Source organism: Atheta coriaria, unplaced genomic scaffold (assembly GCF_025399875.1).
Source record: "Atheta coriaria isolate IRGN ID8LTWV9N9 unplaced genomic scaffold, Caltech_Dcor_3.1 hic_scaffold_5_pilon, whole genome shotgun sequence".
NCBI classification, from domain to species: domain Eukaryota; kingdom Metazoa; phylum Arthropoda; class Insecta; order Coleoptera; family Staphylinidae; genus Dalotia; species Dalotia coriaria.
In genome coordinates this window covers 1,936,622-1,954,553 of record NW_027045447.1, presented here as the reverse complement: position 1 = coordinate 1,954,553, position 17,932 = coordinate 1,936,622, and the positions used below count along the sequence as shown (strand labels likewise).

The 17,932-nt window shown below is 33.3% G+C and overlaps 1 protein-coding gene across 1 annotated transcript in view; it reads left to right on the top strand.

Annotated features, from left to right (window-relative positions):
• The window catches only part of LOC135791864 (uncharacterized), a 51,144-nt gene that overhangs the window by 14,212 nt on the left and 19,000 nt on the right, over positions 1–17,932 (top strand). Inside the window, exons 2-4 of the mRNA XM_065302423.1 lie at positions 7,425–7,557; positions 8,165–8,252; positions 12,119–12,204. Of these exons, the coding sequence (XP_065158495.1) occupies positions 7,450–7,557; positions 8,165–8,252; positions 12,119–12,204 (282 nt within the window). The 5' untranslated portion in view covers positions 7,425–7,449. The remainder of the gene's footprint in view (positions 1–7,424; positions 7,558–8,164; positions 8,253–12,118; positions 12,205–17,932) is intronic.

Below are 17,932 nucleotides of genomic sequence, written 5' to 3'. Positions count from 1 at the left end.
TTACGCCGTGGGACCGCCTAGGTTTGCGTCGTTAAATTACCAACTCCAACCACTTTGATAATGATGGCCTGATAGCATGGTGCGAGTGCACTTGATGTCGATGTTGATGTCGGCAAGTCTAGATCGACTCTCTGGTGACTTTGATACGCGCGCGTGGTCGACACAATAAAATCCATTACGATGCGATGCGTAAAAGCCGCGCTAATGGATTGCACCGGAAGTATTCGAACAACGCATTAGCCATCGACTATTGAGAATAGACACTGACTGGAAGGAGGCTGTGATACACCGCAATTGACATTACATATGCCAATTCTTAACCAAACATAACCTAACTTCGTTATATGTATAATAATTTTATAATTTGATTAGAATTTTGAATGAATAGCTAAAGAAAACAAAATAAATTAAGGTTAAACTATTATAAGGTTTCAAAATGACGTCCGACGTTAGATAACCTAAGAAAAATTAAGAAATGTCATGTTTTTTAGTAATTTTTACGAAAAAAGAAAATATTTTGATTATATTTAAGAAAATATACCGGAAAACTAAAGAAATTTCCAAAAATTATCCGAAAATAACAGTTTACCACTACAATTGTTATTACATATGCCTATTTTTAACCTAACATAACCTAACTTTATTATATGTTTAAAATCTTGATTATTTGATTAGGTTATTGAATGAATAGCTTTATAAAACAACATAAATTAAGGTTAAACTACTATAATCTGTCAAAATGGCATCAAACGTGGCATAACCTAAAAAAAACAAAGAAATTTCCATTTTTTAAATGTATTATTGCTAAAAAACATAACTTTTTGGATTATTGCCGTAAAATACACTGGAAAGCTAAAGAAATTGTCAGTAATTACCTGCTGGTAAGAGAAAATAACAGGTTGTCACTATAATTGTCATTACATATGTCAATTCTTAACCTTACATAACCTAACTTGATATACATTTAATGAATTTGTTATTTTATTAAAATTTGGATTAAATAGCTTTAAAAAACTGAACAAATAAAATTTAAACTACAATATGATTTCAAAATGGCGTCCAACGTTTCTTAACCTAAGAAAAATTCAGCAAATTCCAGTTTTTAACTCATTTTTTCTAAAACTTATCATTTTTGCTTTATATTTTGGGTATTTAGTAAAATAAACCGAAAAATGAAACAAAATTAATCGTTAAAAGTCTACCAGAAACAAAAAATAAATATTTTATCCACAATTGTCATTCCAGATGTCAATTTTAGTAACCTAACTTAACATAACCTAATTTAACATTTAATTAAAGAGTTATCCGTTGAGAATTTTGAAATGAACAAAATAATAACGACGATAAATCACAAAACGCTGTGCGTACGGAGGTGGTAACATATTAGCCGCTATTATAAGGTGAATTGTGGGATAAATGCCCGGGACGCGCACCGGAGCGAAGGAAAAACACGGACAGGAAATAAATGGCGAAGTGACTCCGTGAGCCCGGCTAAGCTGCCCTGAGATTTCGCTTCCGTCTGGGGAGGATATAATAATACACTCCATCAGTAGATATCACGCAAAGTGCTAAACCAATAATACATTTAATAAAATGTAAAAAATTAAAAATAAAAAAAATTCTAAATCCACAATCTGTTCTGTCTGCATCTGTATGTAGGCGTACTAAAATGAAAGGATTAGGTTACATTTTGTAATCCCTTAAAATAAGAGCTTAAACGTGCTTATAATTTTTATGCCAGCAATATGTTCGGGTGGGCTTTTCGTATAAAAAGCATACGTCGCGCGCAATTACAGGATTAAAAAGGGTAATATGTATCTTTTTATTGCTTCCTGTTGGTGTTTTCATGTTTTTACGCTGCGGCGGCATAATTCGGCTTCATATTTTTCAGTTTCTGTCATTTTTATTACCCCGGGGCGTAAAAATTCCCTTAAAATAATAGACTTGCATAAAATATAAAAAATTTCTTTTCTCAGCTGAAATTTTTCATATTTATTTTCATATTTAAAGGTTATGTTATTACAGAAGTATTTTATTATAGATACTTGTGAGTTGCGATAACTTTGAAAGCAGAGGACTGCACTTGGAGTGTAGTTATATAGTTGCAAAGTGGCTGTTGAAAACACATGCAGTCGTCGGTTTAGCACTGACGTCATACATACGTCCAAACATAGCAGTAGCTTTACTCTCAGGTACGCCGGATGAAAACAGAGAGTCCTTTATCCTTTAGTCCACGGGCACGCTCCATTGCATTTGAATTTTGTTGACCGAGCGGACCGGGAGTATTACTTTACAAACTATATTCAGTTTATGCATATTTAATACGTACTTGTAGATATATTTTACATACGAGTTTGGTTATTGACGTAATTGACGCGACGCAAGCGCCACACCGTGACGAAAAACAAAATTAAAGTAAAAAATATTTTCTGGAGATAAATTAGGGTAATATATTAAAAATAAATAAATTTGATCTATACTTGACTAATTTTATAGTAAATTTATGTTTTTTTTTTGAAAAAAATCTTTCATGTTCGTTTTTCTGCAATAAAAAGCATAATTTTGATAATTTCATTAAAATGTTTGTAAATATTGAACAAATGTATAAATTTAATCAATTTAAAGTAGATTTTTTGGTTAATTTATAAGAAAAAGTAAATAAAAGTTGTAGATTTTGATGCAAAGTTATTAACGTACTTGACGCGACAGTAGCGCCACACAGTGACTAAAAACGAAATTAAAATTAACAATATTTTCTGGAGATGAAATAGAGTAATATAATAATAAAATAAATATTAAATATTACTCATTAGTCTATATTTCAATGCTATTGACGTAATTGACACGACACTAGCGCCACACTGCGACAAACAGCGAAAGTTTAATTTTTAAATTTTCTGGGAATAAATTAGAGTAATATAATAATAAAATAAATATTTCCTATTGCACCAAAATGGTAATAATTAAAACAATGCATAATTAATAATTCTATTCGTATATTTATTTACTAAATATTAATTATTACTCATTATTCTATATTCCATTGTAATTCTGCCGCACGCAAATACACAATGAGAGGTAAAACAAAATTTTACGTTTCGTAATTAAATTTTAATTATACAGTAAATAAATAAAACGCAAAACACAGATCCGATTAGTTCGGCAACTATAGTATTTATCGTGTTTCATCGCCATGCGAATTTTATTACCTAGCCGGCGGAAATAATTTTAATTACTTTTTGATTGCGTTTCATATCAAAACTCGCACCAAATCGATACGCCAATCACGTGACGCGACGATATTAAACTAATTAAAGCTGCGTTTGAATGAAGATTAATTTGACGTCTGATTAAATTACTCGTATTATAATATTATTATTATTATTAGAAAGCTTTAGAAATAGGTTGGGGAATTTTATTGATTCGTGTAACGTCTGCAACCCAGCGAACTTATTAATAGTGGATGTAATGCGTCCTTTGATTTTGCAGTTGTTTGCGTTCATAAAAGCACCGTGACATAATTCAGGTGATTGGCAGCGCAAACTAATAATACATTCAATGTCAGGCGCACTGAAGTTATAGTGTTATCGCGTGGGTGGAGGCGGCGGGGACGGCAAACTAATAAAGTCGCGCTTACGTCTGCGACGGGCGGCGCGCAAACTTCGGTAATACGTTTAGTTTGCTAAGTCGAATTAATGTGCGAACAACGGACGAATGCCGAACATTGAATTGATCGCTGAATGAGAGGAGGAGATGCGGGGACAATCGAAAAATTTGCATAAATTGTGCAAACGCTTAGACTCGGACGGCGATTATTCACGTCCAATTGATTTTCGAATAAGTAACTTATTAATTGTATATTGCATCATAACTCAGCTATTTATTTATTGATTTTATATTTTTATACCGATAATTTTCTAGAAAACTAGTTTTGCCCGCGACTTCGTTCCGGTAGTGTTTAATAAAAATGTAATTCGTTTTTACTCTCGTGTTCTAAACATAGTATGTGTCAATTCTATCAATAAGATTTGCAATTTTATTGTACAGAAATTAATTATATAAAGAATTGCTAATAATGCACTTCAGCGCGCCATCTCGGATTCAACTATTTAACTATAACTATAATAGAATCTCAATGTCAACTTTTATCCTATAGAAAACGGCTGTTTTTAGGGTTTTCCCGGCAATTATTCGATTTTTCTTGCCGTCAAAACCATCCTTGGACTTTAACAAACATTCTAAAAAAAGAATTGGCCAAATGAATCTAGGCGTTGTTGAGTTATGCGCTTACCAACAGATTTCGCTATTCATTTTTATATTATACAGTAGAGTCCGGTTATAATGACATCGAAGGGAATTGACAAACACGTCATAATAAGCGGACGTCATACAAAGCGTTTTGTGAAATGAAATCCCTTTTTTATGTAAATATGTACATATTCATACATATTAAATCAAAATCAAAATTGCACGTAATCAGCACATTATAACACATACAAGTGTATTTTTTACTTCAAGTAATCTGTAATTTTTTTCTGCTTTTGTTTTTTCATTTAATTAATTTTCTTGTGATTTTCGAAGCCTCTTCGGTTTCAAAACATTTGAATTGAACGATTGCTTAATGCGGTTCTTGTTTTTTAAAAAGCATTGAGATTGTCGAATAACCCACGCCAAATTCGGAATAATGGAAAATACGGATTAAGTCGTGGTCAAGGTACTGCTGTCCGAATGCTTATATTTATTATTTAAGCATTTGGTCTTTCCGATAGTAAATACATAAAAGTAATTTGACAATCATAAAAGAAATGTAGCAATAAATATAAAAAGTTCGCCACGTGTCGAACGTCGTCGGGTATCAACGAACATTACCGGAGGTGTAAAGAATCATGTTGGTCAATATAACCGGACATAATCTGTTAAAAATGGGTCATAATAAGCGACATGTCACTGTAAGCGAAGTCATTATATCCGACTTTTTTTATACAGAATTTTATATGAAAACCAAACTTGGTAGTGTAGGTACGTCATAATAACCGGTTGGTCAATATAAGCGGAGTCATAATAAACGGATTCTACTGTAGATAAATTTATAAGAGTTGAAAAGTTTTAATGAATGTTTCAAATGATTCCATTCGCTTTAAATGGGAATCTGCGTTTGAATTGTCTGAAACATTGGTATTTAATGTTGTAAATGAATGCGAAACTTAAACTATAATGCCCTGGTGACTCGTCAGTGAGAAACATCGCATGAATAATGCACAAAGCGCTTCGAATGAGATCTATTAGTTTTGCGTCTCTTTACTGTTTCACTCTGTCGCAAACTCATGAAAACCCTCGTGAACTGTTAAGTAATAAATGATATAATGTCAAATAAGACCCCAAAGAGCAGATTTAACTTTAAATGTTACATTTTACATTATATTTTAGCAAAAAAATAAAGTTTTATTAACAAAAACAGCAAAAAAAAAAAAATTTTCTGCTTTAAAATTTTTATTAAAATTTTTTTAACTTTAAAAATGAAGTTAAACATGTCTTGTTGATGCGGATGGGGATATACGATGCGCCGATACAATTTCTGAAGTAAATATTGTGAGCCGCATCCGCTCTGCGCGCTCGCAAGTCACAAGTGAGTAAACTTATAGTTTTCTAATATATATTGAAGGATTTACCTTGCGGCAATTGATCGGCCCTGCAACCAAGGATGATACTTTTGAGTGAACTCCATTTTACTTTCATGTGTGCACGAAATCTCGCAGATTAATTCCATCTTGATCATGGAGTGACGCCGGCAACTCCGCTACCAAGATTGCATTCAAACGCGTGACGCGCATTTGACACAACGATTATAAGCTTCTATTAGGTTAGGTTCAACGCAAGTTAAAGTAATAAAACTTAAATTATTCACAAATATTTGTCGTGAGACTATCTACACATGAGTTTAATTATGTTTACTTAAATACCAGACGATCATCTTGTTCACACCTATCACAACTGCGCAAACATGTTGAGTAAATACTCGTGTCGTCTCGGATGCAATGTGCTATGTATACAAAGATAGATCATGCTAATATCAGCCAGGATTATATGATTTGAAATGGATAAATGTATTTTTATGGTTTGAATTTAGTTAAATTGAGTTTAGAAATCATTTCATTTAAGAAGAAAAGATGATAATTGAATCAAGAATCGCAAAAGTTAAACTTTCTTCATATTTTCACGCATTTTACAACTTTCAGTTGCAAAAGGGTTTAATAATAGGGTTCTATGTGCCTGCAGAGTTCGAAAATAAAGTGGACGTAATTTTGGCAAGTTAATTAAGTTTCTTTTCGAAGCATGAAACTTGATGCGCTCGAAATGATTTTCTTTTGCGAAAATCAAATTCAAATATTGTTGAAAATTAGTTTAAATACTTCAAAGCAATTAATTAGTATTTATTTAACAATTTGAACTTTATTTAATCTTTATAAACAAAGTTTTTTACTTAAAAATCGTGTAAAATCTTTTTTATTACCCTGACGAATCACATAAAACGTAAAATGTAACATAACCTTGCCTAAACCAAATTTGTTGTTTTATTACATCCTGCAGTATTTACTATGACATAAAATTTTCAAAAGACAACACAGCCCTTGTGTCCCCTGCGTATAATATCATCTTGTTACTTTTTATGCGCGGTACTAACTTTTACTTTGAATAATTTTGAGTTTTTTGCATTTTTATTAAAATTTATTTAATAATTTGCTTGAAGTATAAAAACCTTTCATTCTTTTAACATTTTGATATTTATTGAGTGATTTTGTTAGTGTATAAAGTAAAATAAAATAAATTGCCACCGATGATTTGTCAGCATGCGAGTTTTTGAGCGGAGAAACTTGTTCGGCAAATAAAAGCAATAAAACGCTTTTTTTATCCACTTGACGCTTTCGTGTGATATCTTTGGGGCGTCGCTCATCTCATTCTAATCGTTGACTGAAGTTTCGACGCTTGACTTTGGACTTTTCGACACTTTGAACTTTGCAATTATCTTTTGATAGACTGCGTTATTTAAGTAGAATTTTCATTGCCTTTGATGATACGGGCTTTCATTCAAAAGCAATAAAAATAAAATTTTACTTTAAAACACATTTTTCACTTTAGGGCGCAAAATATTAAAAAAATAATAGTTTTTACTGTGAATACATTTACGTGTGTTATATGCAAGTACTTATTTGAAATATTCCCGACACGTCTAAACAAATGTGCCACTTTAACGCATCTCCAGCTGTTGTTGCCCGGCGCCTTCACCACTCAACACTCAGCATGAGCTTTCTCGTCCTACATGTTTTTCTAATGCTTCACAAACGGCAAACTTGTTAAAAATAACAATTCCAAGCTAAAAATAGAAAAATGAAAAATAATAAAATTTTTATTTGTTTGATTTGCAGATAAATGTAAAGAAAATGTTATGAGATGATGAAGTCAACAATCCTGCATCCCTATGAACACGTGACAATTCTGCGAGGATGTCGCCTCATGAACGCCCGCCATGCCGCCCTCACGTCGGCAATTTATACGCTGGTAAGTGGAATTCCTGCATATTGTGTATCGCGTTAAATTAAAACGCTGCGATGTACATGAAACGCGTAAAAAGCGCAAATTGTGTTCAAGTTCAGTGCTTTATTTGATTCGCGGCGCTCGACGTGTGCATGTTCACGTTCGCTCATCAATCAGATAAATTGGATGGACGCGAAGTGGATGGTCCGCGCGCGCGCGTTTTACTCTCACGTCTACGATTTTACGTCAGGAAGCAACTATTGACTGTCAATCAATCAAATAGAAACGATTTTTTACGTTTTTGTGAAAAAATATTACAAAATAAAGTTTTAGTTAGTTTTTGAGTATTTTTCGCGAATATTTCCACATGAAAATACTTGAAAATGTCTGCGGGGCAAAATATAAAATGGAAAATACCGAAAAACTAAAAAAAATTGCGCACTATCAACATTTGCATTTATGTACAAGTGAACTCTGTTGTTGCTTTACTTTGCAGAATGTTCGCAACATTTGCTTCATGTTTGCATACATATCGCCTGTTTGCCCTCTTCCTCAACATTTGCGTTTGCACAGGAATATTCCGCAAACAAGTTTCGAAAAAATTCAAACAAATTTTGTTTTATTTTTGCAGAATATTTCGATACTGGTGGTACTTCTATACAGTTGGCGTATTGGTGTGAATATTAAAAAGTACGCAAGTTTAGAAGATGTTTATTATGGTAAGAAATTAAATATATTAACTAATGATTGTATTTTCACAATTCTTTTGTTGTCAAATTGCGATTTTGTGTATAAAAGTGCAAAAAACAATATTTTTGATATTCAACTAAAAAAATATTAATATTATTTATTTGTTTAACTAATAATATTATTATTGTTGTTTGATTTTGCATATTAATTGTTTATAAACAAACATTCTAAAATATAAAAATGAATCGCAAAATCTGTTGGTAAGCGCATATCACAACAACTCCTCGACCAATTTGGCCAATTCTTTTATTAAAATGTTTGTTGTCCAGGGATGGTTTTTACAACGAGAAAAATTCGAATAATTGCCGAGAAACCCCTAAAGACTGCCTTTTTCGATAGGATAAAAGTTGTCATTGAGATTCAATCATAGTTATAGTTAAATAGTTGAATCCGAGATGGTGCGCTGAAGTGCATTATTAGCAATTTTTTATATAATTAATTTCTTTAAAATAAAATGGCAAATCTTATTGATAGAATTGACACATACTATGTCTAACACAAGAGAATAAAAACGAATAATATTTTTATTAAACACTATCGAAACGAAATCGCGTGCAAAAGCTAGCTTTTCCTATAAATATTGCGAAGTTTTTATTTATAAGCTTAAAAATTGCAGTTTTCGATATGCAATGCAAAAAATACGCCTCTTAAATACTCAAATATAAAAAATTTATAATTTTCCTGATTTTAATATATAAAAATAAAATAAATGATTTTTTTTAATATAAAAATATTCCCTGAAGCAATTTTTTTCAATCTTATAACGATAATATTAAAAATAAACTTTCTGTGGAATGTCAACCGTTATTGCATTGAATATTTGCACAGACGGTCCAACTTTCCGTCCAAGGCAATTTTATAGCCACAAGCACAAAAAGTGAGCCACAAATACGCCCACAAAAAAATATAACTGACAAGACGATCTTCACACTTTTTGCGCTGCAGTTTGCGTGCATTTTTTACTCCTTTTACGACATCGCCGTAGCTGCGGCTTCGTATTAAAACACTAAAGTACTTTCCTCGCACCCACCACACTCCGTCCGTCTCTGCGCCCCTTTTGCTTGTCATACAGAAGAAAAATAGAACTCTCTACGGTCTGCACGCGCCTTTTTTACTCACTTATACAAAGTGTGCAAGCAATTCGTGTATGTTGATATTCTCTACGGTGTAGTATTGTGTGGTTGATTGTTTTGCAGGAGGCCTCGTATGCGAAGCACTTGAGTTATGGACGTTGTGTGTGCATGAGCATAATATTTTTACGAGTTTTCCGCGCAGGTTGCCGCCGGCACTTTCAGGCACGGCGCAAGTTTCTTAAAGTGCAGTCGTTTTCCGCTCGCGCGTGGATTTCCATATTCTCATTTTTGCCGATGGCGATCAAGGAGAGATGTGGTTTGCTTGCAATGTGGTGCATCTAAAATAGAAATGGAAATTTCAACTTGTTTTATGTGCGCTTTGGGGATGTCTATCTGATATTTTCATATCGAAACAAATGTTTTTCAGTTTTATGCTAAAAGTGATACAAAAGTATGCAACCAAACACACATTCAGTAATAATTACGTTTGTTAAATCCTAAAATAAATAAAATTTTAACTAAATTTACTGTATTAGTATTTTTTAATGAAATTTAATAGTTTTTGCCTTAATTAGTGTTTTCTTATTCGTGGAAGTAATATTGCAGCAAGATTGTGTTTTATTAGGCAGAAACCTGTACTAGCTGCCTTGTTGTTCACTTTATTACCAAGTAAGCATATTTATTCACTGTTTGCGAGACAGGCGTTAACCGACAATATATAAATAGCTAGTTGAGACGTTTACGCCGTATATGGACGTTGTGCATGCACGCGATGCTAATTTACGACCCTAAAACAACCCTTAGCATGCACACAAACATAAAATTTCAGTAAAAAATTAATAATTCCTCCAACATTTACAAAATTAAAATTTTTTATTTTACATTGAGATGCACTATGTTCGATACTTATACCGCAACTCAAAAACACTTCAAATACAATTTCTATCAAAAAAATGAATTTTTCACTAGTTAAACTCAATAATAGTATATTAAGTAACAAGTGGCTAAACAGGACATTACACACGAGATATGATTGAGAGTGAGCGTATCGAGCGGTCAATCAATCGAGTCTTTAACAACGTTTAGCCACGAGGTGCTTACGCTATTTTTTCTACTTCCACTTAATTTCAAGTTGTAGTGTTTGTATTTCAACTTTCGTATTTTAAATCATTGAAATTTGCTCGCTCACTTATACAAACTATAAGATTATAAGTGCCACGCCGTGCGCCGGCCCATGTGACGCTTCGGTTCATATCGTGCTCTTCCGATACGAGCAGCAGCAGCGCCTGCTTTGACGTGTTTGACTGACGTCGCTTGTCATTTCATACCGCCTTGTGCTGCTCCGTAGGCAAGTGCGCAGGCGCTTGCTCCGTCCCGTGCATAATGCAAGAACATAATGAATTTTATGTACGGCGTGGCCGTCTGAATATAAAGTATCTCTTTTTGTGTCTAAAAACCGTCGAAAAACTTGCGCTTTATAGGTGGAAGTAGAAAAAATGAATTTATTACTAGTTAAACTCAATAAAATATGTTTTAAACATCTGATAACAAAACATATTCACTATTAACTGTTTGCTTATATTCTACGTGAAAAACAAGTGATTAAAGTGAATATGCACATGATAAGCATAGTAGAACAACGGCTGCACTGCGTCGAGCAATAAGATGCGAGTGTATTATGTCTATAATTCATTCCGTTTTATAGCCATTGTGCTAATTAAAACGCATAAATAACATCTCGTGTGGAGTCGCGACAAAAACGTCATTCCGACGCTGCGGCTAGGCTCCGTAATAAAACATGCAGTGCAAACGTACGCCAATTCAATGCGAACAACAAAAAGCGAACATTGTTCTATCTGCATGCAAACTTGCGCCATGCACGAGTTGATTACTGCACATTAATGTTTTCATGTATGAATAACTTCATTACGCTGGAATATCAGCAATAAAAGGACGATAACGTTTTTGATTGGAATTTATGCTTATTTGTTATTGCAGTTTTATTTTTGTCAACAAATTATAGGTAAATGTATAAATAATATTGTGGATAGTGAATATTTTAGGTTAGGTATGAAATATTTTTAAATTAAAGGTTAGAAATCATGAAAATCTGTTATATAGATTCAAATATAAAGAAATTTTGTGTTTTAAACGATTTGCATCATAAAATAATCAAAATAATTATTGATTACTTTTAAAAACGGTTTAATTCTATAATGAAATATTAATTAAATAGTTTTTGCCCGCGATTTTGTCCCGGTAGTGTTTAATCAAAAAGTAATTCGTTTTTTACTCGCTTGTTCTAGACATAGTAGGTGTCAATTATATCAATAAGATTCACTATTTTATTTTAAAGAAATTAATTATTAAAAGAATTGCTAATAATGCACTTCAATGCGCCATCTCGGATTCAACTATTTAACTATAACTATGATTGAATTTTAATGCCAACTTTTATCCAATAGAAAAAGGCTGTCTTTAGGGTTTTGCCGGCAATTATTCGAATTTTTCTTGCCGTAAAAACCATCCTTGGACTTTAACGAACATTTAAAAAAAGAATTGGTCAAAATCAGTTTGATTATATTAACAAATGCTAATTAAATTCACAATAGTGCATATTTTAGGTTAAATAGGTAGGTGCTATTTAATTTTAGGTTGGAATTCTAGAAAATATTTTTTTCTATATACAGACATAATGTAATTTTGCATTTTAAACAGTGTGTAATCATAAAATATTGACTTTGATTGAAATTTTGTTTCAGGAGTGCAAATTGCCTACTTTGCCATAATCGGTACGCAGCTTTTTATGATCGTGCTGAGCGCGCTTCTATTGATTGGCATTTACAAGGTAAGCCCATTATTATTTTCTTACATCATTCACCGAAATTGAAACAGTATAAATTTTAAATTAAAATGAAACATCATAAAAACACCCGCGTAAAATCACTGAATAAAGAAATACATAAATTTACAATCAAATTGAATGCGCTCAGATTTCGCACGAATAAATATAATGAACTCCAATGTGTTATTTGGATTGTTGGCTACATTTTCCAATTTTGGCATTTATTAAATATGTAATATAATAATACCCACATACACGATATGTTTGAATTCGTAATTTGTAAATATGTAATTTATATTCAGATTCGGATTCGGATTTATGTTGTGTGTTATTGCTAAGCTGTCCGTGGCGATTTACACACTCTGTTATTAATTAAATACCTTTTAATTAAAACATTCCTGGGGTTGTACTAGTTTATATTATGTTAGATATTGCAATAAAAAAACATTTTAATATTTTTGAATTTTTTTTAGTAAGTTTTCTTTACTTTAATAGTGTATTAAGTGTCACAAGACTAAAAAGGAGTTTTTCTCACGAGCATAGCGAGCGTTTAATGAATCGAGTGTTTTACAACGTTTAGCCACGTGATGCTATTGCTATTTTTACGTTTAGGTTTTTGTATTTGAAGTTTTGTATTGTAAATCTTCTCTTGCACACTACTGGAAAATTTAAGGTTATAAATGCAGTGCTGCACCGACACGAGCAGCAATAAATAGTATAGTAATATGATCTTGTGCTGCATGGTAGGCAATTACGCAGGCGCAAGCTCCATCCCGTGTCTAAAGCCTATGACTGAAGAACTTTAATTACAATTCTGACCGTCCGTTTTTAAATTTCCACTTTTTATGTCTCAAAATTCAAAAATGAAAGTAAAAAAAAGCATTTTAACATCTTTTCAATATTTTTACTTAATTTTTCTTAGTTTAAACCAATATTTCCTACTTTCCTTGACGTGGTATGCACCATTCGTCATTCTTAGCACCCGTAATTCTTAAAAATGATATATGATTACCTGGCGCGTTCACGCTTGTCACCCGGCAACAATGAAACATATTTGCGTCGCGTGCAGAGAATAATAACACATATTTCCAGAAATCAAACCATAATCAGAATAAATACGCGCAGGATGAGCTTCCATTTTGTCGTGATGGAGCAGTGCGGTCGTGCTGTCATTTATTTAGCAATAAACTTGTGTCGTTGCGGGTTTGTTTGTTGGCACGTACGGTGCATTACGCTTGTCGATACAATTTCGCTCTGTGTGACATAAAGTGGACGAAAGTAAGCAACGGTCAAAAAATACTCAAACAATGTTTTCATGCAGTGTAATAAATAACAAGTAAACAAAAAACAAGTGGAGCTTAAATTAATTAATTTTGGTATTTATTAGAATAGATTATTGATTAAAATTGTCGATATAATTTAAAAACATAGTTTTTTCTACTTTCACCCATATAGCGCCAGTTTTTCCACGATTTTTAAACACAAAAAGTGGTATTTTATATACGGACGACCAGGCCGTACATAATATTCATTATGTACTTGAATTATGCACGGGACGGAGCAAGCGCATGCGCATTTGCCTACTGAGCAGCACAAGGCGGTATGAAATGACATGCGACGTCAGTCAAACACGTCAAAGCAGGCGCTGCTGCTGCTTGTATCGAAGGGGCACGAAATGAACCGAAGCGTCACATGGGCCGGCGCGCGGCATGGTACTTATAACCTTACAGTTTGTATAAATGTGCGAGCAAAATTCGATGATTTAAAATTCAAAAGTTGAAATACATAAACCGTGGCTAAACCGCGCGCTACGCTCGCTCTCAATCAATCTCGTTTGTAATGCCCTTGTTTAGCCACTTGTTACTTAATGTACCATAAAAACATAGTTTTTTTTGTTTTTTGGAATAAAACTTTTAAATTACTTCTTTTATTATACGCGGTTTTCAACTTTTTTTCTTGCCTGTTTTCGATTTGCTGAGGCTTCAAACTTTAAGCTGCGATGCAGGAGTGAGTTTGTTGAGTCAGTTGAGTGTATTGCAATTTTAGGGGTGAAAGCATTATCAGACCGCAGATGGATAGACGTGAAATCGTTTTTAATTAAAAACTTTAAAATTACAAACTGTATTTGAATTTAATACCTTCGAGGGCTTTCAAAATTGACATTTACTACACTAACACAATAAATAAAAAACAGAAAAAAAAGTGGATTTTTATGTTTATAAGCCAAATTTGTTTGAATATATTTTCTCAAAAGAACTATCAAAGGCAAAAGATAGAATAATATAAATTTCCGCGCTTGTGAGCTACGATTTCCTTTTGCGATTTTATTTTTCATCACTATCAAAATACGCAAAGCAACCAACGAAGGTAGCGCGACACCGCCAGAAGGACACGAGGTTTCTGCGAATGTGAATAATGCATAATTCAGGTTTTAACACCTCGACGCGCTGGAATACACACCCCGCAGACGTGTATTTCCCTCGAGGACGTGGCTTCACTCTCGTCCTTTTTCGTTTTCACTTCTCAATGCCTGATATATTGGTGTGCGTGGTAAAGAAATACGAACGCTTCTACAAAGACCTACAAATGTTGTCAAAAGCCTTCGATTCAAGGTTAACAACAAAATAAAAATTCACAATCAAATATTTTTCAATATTTAATTCAAATAACAAAATCAATTTAAATAATTTTAATAATAAATTAAATAAATTTTTATTAAATAAAATTATTGAGTATTTTGTAACACTTTATATGTTACCATTGATTGGTCTGTTTGGGATAGAAACCCGATAGATATACGGGAAACGGAAGAAGCGGATTGAGCTACGCCACGCGATTGCGTATGCGTCTCAAGGGATGTTTCCGTGTTTTATTAGTGGCACCATAGTGTAGCCTGTGCCGAAAACGGAAGTTCAAATGTGCAAAGCAAACGGAAACGATGCCAATATCTTTAGTAAAATAACAGCCATGTTTTTGTATACAGCGCCCTCTATTAATCATTAGTTCAACTTTGATTTTTTGTTAATAGATGGCGTTATTCTCCAAAACTAAACTCGCGTGAAAAAATAAAATAAAATTACATTTTTAACTTTTCTACTTCCGTGTTCCTATTACTCGCACTTTTCCTCATTCGTTCGCTGAAGTTTTCCACCTACGTGCCAACTCGTAATTTTTTCCATCTCATATTCCGCGCCGAGATTCATCTCGGCGCACTTCCCCGAACACGTAAATTCATTCCGTTTATTCGCCCATTCATGATAATATAATCATGTTCGTCGGTCGCGGATGGCGGCCAGATAGATATAGATAGAAGACGTCGTGATTGTGGCGCGGCGACGAAAAAAGTTCGGCGCGAACGCGAACGCCGAACAAGCAAACTTTTATAAAGTCACGAACGCGCCCGGCGAAGAATAAGAAAAGTGAAAAAGAAATACGCCGCACATGCTGCTAAGGAAGCAAAAAAATTGCGAGGAATAAGCGCCGAAATGGGAGAAATTCGTCGACGTGTTTGCGGGCGAAAACTTGACTTTGGTGCGCATTATGCGCGATTCTTTTTTTTAACACCGTCGTGAGAATAATTCGATCAAATGTGATTAGCATTTCCTCGATACTTTTTTGCGACATTCAGAATTCAGATTTTATCTGGTCCCTAGAGAAATAAAATCAGTTAAAATGAAAGATTTTAATGTAAAAATTTATTTTTTGATGAAAAATGGTAAAAATTTAAGAAAAAAGAACAAAAATCGGTCTATTGTAAGTAAATAAGCTTGTCTTACCCTTCGAACAGGGATCGATGAGGCTTACCAAGAGAATAGGTATAAAAATACCCTTTTTCTAAGTTTTTTGCTTATATTTACAGCAAAAATAGTTTCTAAGCCCTGAGAAATATTTATTTTTATTATTTACACCAATTTATTGTAATTTTATTAATTTATTAGTTTTACTCTGTAAAAACTCCAAATTTTCTGATTCATAAATTTTGTTTTGTTAAGATTATCCCTAAAATTGAAATAATAATGCCGGCTAAGCAAAAAAGATAATATCCTCTCCGAAAGGACCAAAGGATTAGAAAAGAAAGAATGATGCAACGCATCATTGGCTCTTCGCTTCCGCTCACTTTTTACCTTTTTCTGGAACTACTTGAAACAAGTTTAGCCGGCAAAAAGTCGTCTCCAAAGTCCAGCGCAAAAACTAACAGCAAGAAGAGATTGAAAAAGCGTCCGAGCTGAAACCGGACGTTCGCTTTGGCGTCGTGTTGATCTAGGAGTCCGTTTAAACTTCACTTTTTTCCAGCCCGAATGCAAGAGTTTTCTGCGTTTTATGCGCGTTACTTTACGAGTGGCACGCATTTTACGACTCGGACTTTAACAGTCGCAGTGAAATTTTCAAGCCTTAAAGAATATTAGCGCAAACATCATAAAATTGAAAATTTTGTTGATATATCATAAACGTGGGTGCAAAATGTGGAGTTATAGCAAATTTTTCCAATAAAAATTTATATCTCATATATATTATCACGAGGAGTGAGATGATAATGTTGTATTGCAGTAGAAATGGAATAAAAACTATTTTGTGTATTCATGCATAAATAATATGCTCAAATCGGAATACGGCGCAAATAAATTTCGCGCTCTGCAGAAATACACAATTGGGGCACGTTTGAGATGAAGGTGCAATTCGCCAGCATCGATTTCAAGACGAGGACGAAGATGTGCAGAAACGCTGCTAGTTTAATTTGCCAAACGCTTATCTGTCGCAAGCGTGTCGATTTACTACATTCAGTGCTAAAATACTGGCCTACGTGGACTAATCAACGTGCAACACTCGGAGTGTCTTCAAAGGACATCAGGGAATATTTAACTTGAGAAATTACCCAAGAAAAACACGCCTAAAACGATAAAAACAATGCGCAAAGAAAAAATTTAGCGAGGAAAATAAAACTAAAGCGCAGATGAAGTTTAAAAAGATTTTTGCTACTAATAGCAACCTAAGGGGGAATAATTAAGACGTAAATTGTTATGCGTTTACGGTGATAATTAAATTCTAAGCGGAGGTCGGTTGGTAATTAACGTCCCTGGCGTTAACTCTGTTTAATTGAAATCTGTTTCCATTTTGGGCATTATTCTAACAAAAACTCAAACTACCGAAACGTAAAATTAATCAAATACATTTGTTTGATTTCTATAAAATGTATTTCTAAATTTTCTATGTTGAAAGTTACTTTGAAGATTGCTATTTGCTCTCGACGTTTTCCGCAGTCAAGGGTTCTCTAATTAATTAACAGTTTCTCGTCCTCCTAGCAACGTTCTCCACCTGTAATCACATATATCCTGTGTTTCATTTAGTGTGGAGAGTCTAGGCACACAGGAAAATATTAACACATTGAAAGGGAGAGCGAATCACACAAAGTGGAATCCACACGCAATGTTTCGTCGCGAGCAAACATCACCATCAACATCAACACGAAATGATCAAAGTTACATTTGAACTACACACATTTAACGCTGTTTACCTCAAGGCAGAGTCCTTTAATTAACATAATCAGGTTAATTCCTGTTTAATTGACTTTGATTTATGATATTTAATTGAAATTTATAATTTTTAGTGATTTTTGCTCGCGATTTCTTCTCAGTAGTATTTAATAAAAATGTAATATGTTTTTACTATCTTGTTCTAGAAAAATTATGTGTTAATTCTATCAATAAGATTCGCAATTTTATTTTAAACAAAT